General features: G+C 39.2%; 1 protein-coding gene across 1 annotated transcript in view; it reads right to left on the bottom strand.

Moving 5' to 3' along the window:
* Positions 1–1,406: 1,406 nt before the first annotated feature.
* Positions 1,407–6,731, bottom strand: part of SPPL2A (signal peptide peptidase like 2A) — a 78,336-nt gene continuing 73,011 nt past the window's right edge. The window contains exon 15 of the mRNA XM_011995752.1: positions 1,407–1,708. Within this exon, the coding sequence (XP_011851142.1) occupies positions 1,634–1,708 (75 nt within the window). The 3' untranslated portion in view covers positions 1,407–1,633. The remainder of the gene's footprint in view (positions 1,709–6,731) is intronic.

Here is a 6,731-nt window from a genome sequence, read left to right as displayed (position 1 = left end):
TAAGTTGACCTGGCCTTAGATGAAAGATATAGTTCTCTTCACATAGTTTACACATTATTTACAGAGAAATGAAAAATCCTGCTGCCTTTGTTATCACTTGTCATTTGGGAATTTCTTAGATAAAATAAAAGAACATGGAAAGATAATTTGACCTCTGACTTCCAGGAGAATGATCAGGCAACATCTAAAATTTACCAAAGAATGAGGAAAAAATTTTTTTCAAGTTGGAAGGTACCAGAGTGATTAGCTGGTCTAACCTACTCATTTTGCAGATGAGAAAACTGAGATACAGTCGTCTTGAGCTGCGGCAAATGACTCAACTCTTCCTTGTACTGTAATTAAACTGAGACTAACACCAAGTCTCTTGCTGTTGTTGCCAATTCTTTTCTCTGAACTGCACTTTGTACATCCTCCACCAAGCTTAAGAGTCATTACCTAAGGGGCAAGGGGTGGGAATCAGGAAGAAAAAACGATAATGGGTGGGGGTGGGGGAATGTGGGATAATGTTAGGAATGTTGTATTCAACAATGAACCATATGTATTAATAATTTCCTAAGAAAAATAATTTAAAAAAATCAAACCTTAACATCAGCAGAACCAAATTTCAAAGATCAGAAATACCAAAGTGAAACTGAATGTTAGTATTGAAATTTAAGTTACATTTTCAAAAAAAAGGTCAGCAAACCAATGAAAACTAGATTTCAGTTTCTGTCTCCTTTTAGTGACTAGTTCTATATATTATGTTTCTCTATACCTGGAAAAATGTTCTTAATATAATACACATGCAGTCTGAAGTAATTTCAGTTATCAAGTTTACGAAAGAATTGGGTTTTAAAAAATACTACAAAAATATGCACTTATATTTATTCCAAAATTATATATTTCTAACCTCTGCAGTGATATAAGGTCCAAATTTTCACTGTTAAACCGCCTTCTTGCATGGTGTTAAACAGTTATTTCTATAGAACAGCTATCATTTGCATAAATCTTTTTTTTTTTTTTTTGAGATGGAGTCTCACTCTGTCGCCCAGGCTGGAGTGCAGTGGCGTGATCTCGGCTCACTGCAAGCTCCACCTCCCGGGTTCACGCCATTCTCCTGCTTCAGCCTCTCAAGTAGCTGGAACTGCAGGCGCCCTCCACCATGCCTGGCTAATTTTTGGTATTTTTAGTAGAGAGGGGTTGACCTCGTGATCCACTTGCCTCGGTCTCCCAAAGTGCTGGGATTACAGGCGTGAGCCATCGCGCCTGGCCAATTTGCATAATTGTTTACAGTAAAACTCATTCAGAAATAGTAACTACTTTTATCTACCATCAGAGCTGAAAGAAACAGATTTCAGTAAAAAAAAGTATAGCGGTGGGTCAAGGCATTTTTTTTTAAGAAAAATATACTGTATATAGTATATATATCTCGGAAACTACACAGCCAGGTTTTATTTAATGTGAAGGCACAACTTTAACATTAAAAGCAAAGCGTTTTAGTTATTTATGATGTAACTGTCAGTACCAGCTCATAAAAATATATATTTGCAAGCATATCATTGACGACTCTTTCAGATTGTCAATTCAAAAGTCAATTTAAAAACTCCAAGTCTATTTGTAGAAAATCAATGACACATTATAGCAGCTCCACATATTATTGCTGGACAATCTGTTCACCAGTCAATGCAGGGTTTTCTTCATTTGTTGCATAATCCAGATGGTCCATCATCTAGGCATAAATAAAAGACATTAGGAAATGCAAAATTTCAACTTGCCCCCAATATTCACTACATTAGCAAAAGGATTCTGAGTTTTTCAAAAAAACACAGATTGCTCTATGAAACTGATCACTCCTTCAGGAGCACTGTTCTGGTTCAACATCCACACTTCTAAGGAGACAGGGTGACACTGAACCTCTAAGGAAGTCTAATCACGTGACTCAGAGCCCATTTGTGTTCTCCAGATCTTCCATTATCTCCATTTCCAAATATGAATACTGCCCTTCATGGCAGTGAGAACTCCAGAACAAAAGGAAGATATTCCTGACACTTATTCCAGGACACTATTCCAGGCAGTGTCCAATCATATAAGTGGGAAAACTAAAAATGGCCTCATGAGTCACTGTGATAATACCTGCTGGCTCTGGGACAGTGTGATATTATTGACACCTTGAAATAACCGTAAGATAATTCAAACTTTGGAAACATTATAATAATTTCTACAAAAAATGAACTTGAGGTCAAATGATATTTGAAAACAAAACCAAGAATACATTTGCTAGGCTGGGCGTGGCGGCTCACGCTTGTAATCCCAGCACTTTGAGAGGCTGAGATGGGCAGACCACAAGGTCAGGAGTTCAAGACCAGCCTGGCCAAGATGGTGAAACTCTGTCTCTAATAAAAATACAAAAATTAGCCGAGCGTGGTGGCAGGCGCCTGTAGTTCCAGCTACTTGGGAGGCTGAGGCAGGAGAATTGCTTGAACCCAGGAGGCGGAGGTTGCAGTCAGCCAAGATCGCACCACTGCGCTCTAACCTGGGCAACAGAGTGAGACTCTGTTAAAAAAAAAAAAAAATACATTTGCTATAGACTATTTTAAAGAAATTACTGGCCGGTCACAGTGGCTCACGCCTGTAATTCCAGCACTTTGGGAGGCCAAGGCGGGTGGAACACAAGATCAGGAGATCGAGACCATCCTGGCTAACACAGTGAAACCCTGTCTCTACTAAAAAATAAAAAAAATAAAAATTAGCTGGGCATGGTGGCAGGCGCCTGGAGTCCCAGCTACTCAGGAGGCTGAGGCAGGAGAATGGTGTGAACCCGGGAGGCAGAGCTTGCAGTGAGCCGAGATTGCACTACTGCACTGCACCCTGGGTGACACAGTGAGACTCCGTCCTCACCCCCCAAAAACAGAAATTACCAGTTAAACTTTTCTCAAATGATCACTTCAGCTCTGCCTATATTCTCATAAAAAATTGTCTTATATTTGGAAATGAAAGATGAAGAAACTGTTTAAATGCTTTCAGTGTTTCAACAATTTAGATACAATTACTAAAAACAGAAAAAAGTAATGCCTTTGTGAAGACTGTTAAAGACTTTTAGACTAGTGATTAAATTTTGGTATAGAGATGCACTTTTTTCCTTTCCTTCATCAAGAATTAGAAGAAGGAAAGATCAGCAAGATAAATGTTCCTATTTTTGAAAAGTGGTTCTGAAGGCTTTAGTGTTTTTTGGAAGAAGAACAAGAGGGTGGAATCATCTCCAAATAGGGTCTCTTGACTTACCAGGCAGAAAGAATACAACATGAGCTGAGGCTTTTGGCTGACAACTGTCTCAACTAATGGTGACAAGTTTACAAAATCAAAACCTAGGCTGGACGCGGTGGCTCACACCTGTAATCCCAGCACTTTGGGAGGTCGAGGCAGGGGGATCACGAGGTCAGGAGTTCGGGACCAGCCTGGCCAACATGGTAAAAACCTGTTTCTACTACAAATACAAAAATTAGCCAGGTGTGGTGGTGTGCCTGTAATCCCAATCCTACTTGAGAGGCTGAGGTGGGAGAATTACTTGAACCTGGGAGGCGGAGGCTTTGGTGAGCCAAGATCGTGCCACTGCACTCCAGCCTAGGCAATAGAGCAAAACTCCGTCTCAAAAATAAAATAAAATAAATCAAAAACCTGCTGATACTCTACAAGCCATTTCAAGACCCAAAACCATTTTGAGGTCTTCTAATTGCCAAAGATATCTCCTAGATTTAAGGTCACTAGTTTGCAGCAATTCTAGGGGAAAAAACAAAAGCCAAATCAAGACAGATAACATTTATTAAGCAGTTCACTACATGAAATGTAAGATGAAGATGTTGAACAGTTAATTTTAGTCAATTTAAATGAAGGGGGGAAAGGAAAAGTATGTAAGATATATTTAGGCCCCTTTTCTTCTAGGAATTTAAAAGTTCTGGGTCTAAGAGGTTAGGGCTGTGTAGAGAGAAAATTGAAGCAGCCTCAGCAGAATAGATGGTGGAGAAACCCTCTTTCTTCCCCAGGATCTGCTTACCCTGGCAACTGTAATCTAATGAAATGATAGCCCACATACCCTAAATTATAACATGCTTCCCTGGTGCCTTGTTAGCACAGTAGGTAGTGAGTCAGTCTCATCTAACTTGCCTCTTCTTTCCTAATCCCCAGGTACCTCACTGGCAATATATAATCTAATCCCTGAACACAGAAATATATTAATTTAAAAAACCACTTTCAAAGTCAACTTATTGAGAAGTAAGCATCTCTATTCCCTATTTACTGACTTTCCAATAAAAACAATACAGAAACATAAAGAACAAAGTTTTAAAAAATACAACAATAAATTAACATAAATAATACAACGAATTGACAAAATTGGCAAACATTTTCATCATATTTGGAAACAGGAAAGCTTGATTTGGAAAGATGGCCTCTGAAATCAGGTCAGCTAAGGTGGCATTTTCTGATAGCTCTGCTTGCTTATAATTGAACCAATCTCCAGAAATAGTCTAATAAAACACTCACTAAAGCAGGGTAACTGGAGACTTGCTGATACTAAAGCAGAGTTGTTCTAAGTTATCTCTGTATTCTGACTTGTCAGTTACAGCTTGTGACTTCTAAAAATAATGAGAAGTACTAGTGACATTTAACAGACACAACTCACTGTTTACTGGGTATCGACAAACCGAAAACTTACTACCTGCCCAGAGTAAAATAGCCCATTGGACATTGCTGCACATATTTAACTCCACTTATTTCATTATAGAAGCAAAAAATATCCCCTAAAACGATGACTCCTCTTCATTGTGCTATATGCCAAAGTAATCATGACTCTGCTTGATTTTTCTCTGCTGAGAAAAAAGTATCTTTATTTGCTTTATATTAATTAGAACTAAGACTTCACATAAAATCAAATAAGGGGGTCTGAGTACTGTAGTTCTTGAAGCATTCCACAAGAAAAGTTCATAGGAAATATACTGTAACTACTTTTGGGCTGTAGAAAATAATTTAAAATTAGTAATTAGTATTTCCAAATTAGTTATTTTTTTTTTCTTTTTTTTTGAGATGGAGATTCGCTCTTGTTGCCCAGGCTGGAGTGCAATGGCACGATCTCGGCTCACTGCAACCTCCGCCTCCCGGGTTCAAGCAATTCTCCTGCCTCAGCCTCCCTAGTAGCTGGGATTACAGGCACATACCACCACGCCGGATAATTTTTTGTATTTTCAGTAGGGATGGGATTTCACTATGTTGGCCAGGCTGGTCTTGAACTCCTGACTTTAAGCGATCCACCTGCCTCAGCCTCCCAAAGGGCTGGGATTACAGGCATGAGCCACTGCGCCCAGCCCAAAATAGTATTATTTCAGTGAAACCCTATAGAAATATTACTTCTTTTGAGAGAAACTCACAGGAAGGGCTAAAAGACTCAAAGTAAGATCCTGAAGTATTTCAATAAGGTCTCCAAGTTACAACAAGTGAGTTTTAACTTGCCCACTAAAAACAGCATGGAAAGACTGTCAGGGCTACCTGGACATTTAAAGAGTCTCCAATATTCTTGCACTCAACTCTATTATCAGGCATTCGAATGAACCAAATGACTAATAGTATAAACAAATTTGCCTTAGTCTTAGATTGTAACTTTATATTACTTGTTTTGTATTTGATTATTTCAAAACAGCAGCAAAAACTTGCAATATTTACAAAAAAAGATTGCATATAAAGACCATAGAGATACATGTCTAGTTTAATGTTTTAAAAGTGCCTCACTTTTATAGTGGCATATGACAATTACAGTCATTTTATAAGGGCTGCTGAAATACAACCAGGAAGCTTATACACACTTGCAAAAGTAACTAAAGGCCAGTGGATGAAGGATTGAGCATTAGAGGCACACTGCATGAAGACTTTCAATAACATTAGCTGAGAATTTACAGCATAAAAACTACTGTCATAAACATTGTGGATTCCTAATACATAAGAGCTAATACTTAGGGAGGGAGGCATATATAAATACCAGAACTGCAGGGCAGATGTTAATAAGTATTTAAAGTACAAAGTCTAAAAAAATACGGTGAAAGGTAAATGTGATTTTAATTGGAGTGCCTACTTCCTTCTAATTTCTTAGAGATCTACTTGGAGAAGGCAGAATTTAAGTTGGGAGTTAAACAGGGATATTCTAGAAATAGAAACTGACAAAGCTTAGGAGATGATGGAGGTTGGGAGAGAGAAGCAAATGATTATTATTACACTGTTAGTCTAAGAGATGAGCCAGAGCTGACCCTCAGGCCTATCTCACAGTGGACCCATATCAAGTCTCCCTCTGTCTCACCAGGCATGTAGAAGTTCCCCACTCTTATTTCTGAAGTCTCTGCCTAGCCTTAACAGATTTCAACATCCACCTGCCTCACACCAAGCCTTAAGCTAACCCACTACTATGGATTTCCTTCCCTCCCTGCCCTCCCTCCCTCCTTCCTTCCTTTTCTTTCTTTCTTTTTTTTTTCCCCGAGACGGAGTCTTGCTCTGTCACTCAAGTTGGAGTGCAGTGGTGCGATCTCGGCTCACTGCAACCTCTGTCTGCCTCCCAGGTTCAAGCAATTCTCCTGCCTCAGCCTCCTGAATAGCTGGGATTACAGGCGCCCGCCACCACACCTGTCTAATTTTTGTATTTTTAGTAGAGACAGGTGTTTCACCATGTTGGTGAGGCTGTCTCAAACTCCTGCCCTTGTGATCTGCCTGCCTTG

This window comes from Mandrillus leucophaeus, unplaced genomic scaffold (genome assembly GCF_000951045.1).
Source record: "Mandrillus leucophaeus isolate KB7577 unplaced genomic scaffold, Mleu.le_1.0 Scaffold497, whole genome shotgun sequence".
Lineage (NCBI taxonomy): Eukaryota > Metazoa > Chordata > Mammalia > Primates > Cercopithecidae > Mandrillus > Mandrillus leucophaeus.
Note: the sequence above shows the minus strand (reverse complement) of the source record. Positions and strands in the feature narration are given on the sequence as shown.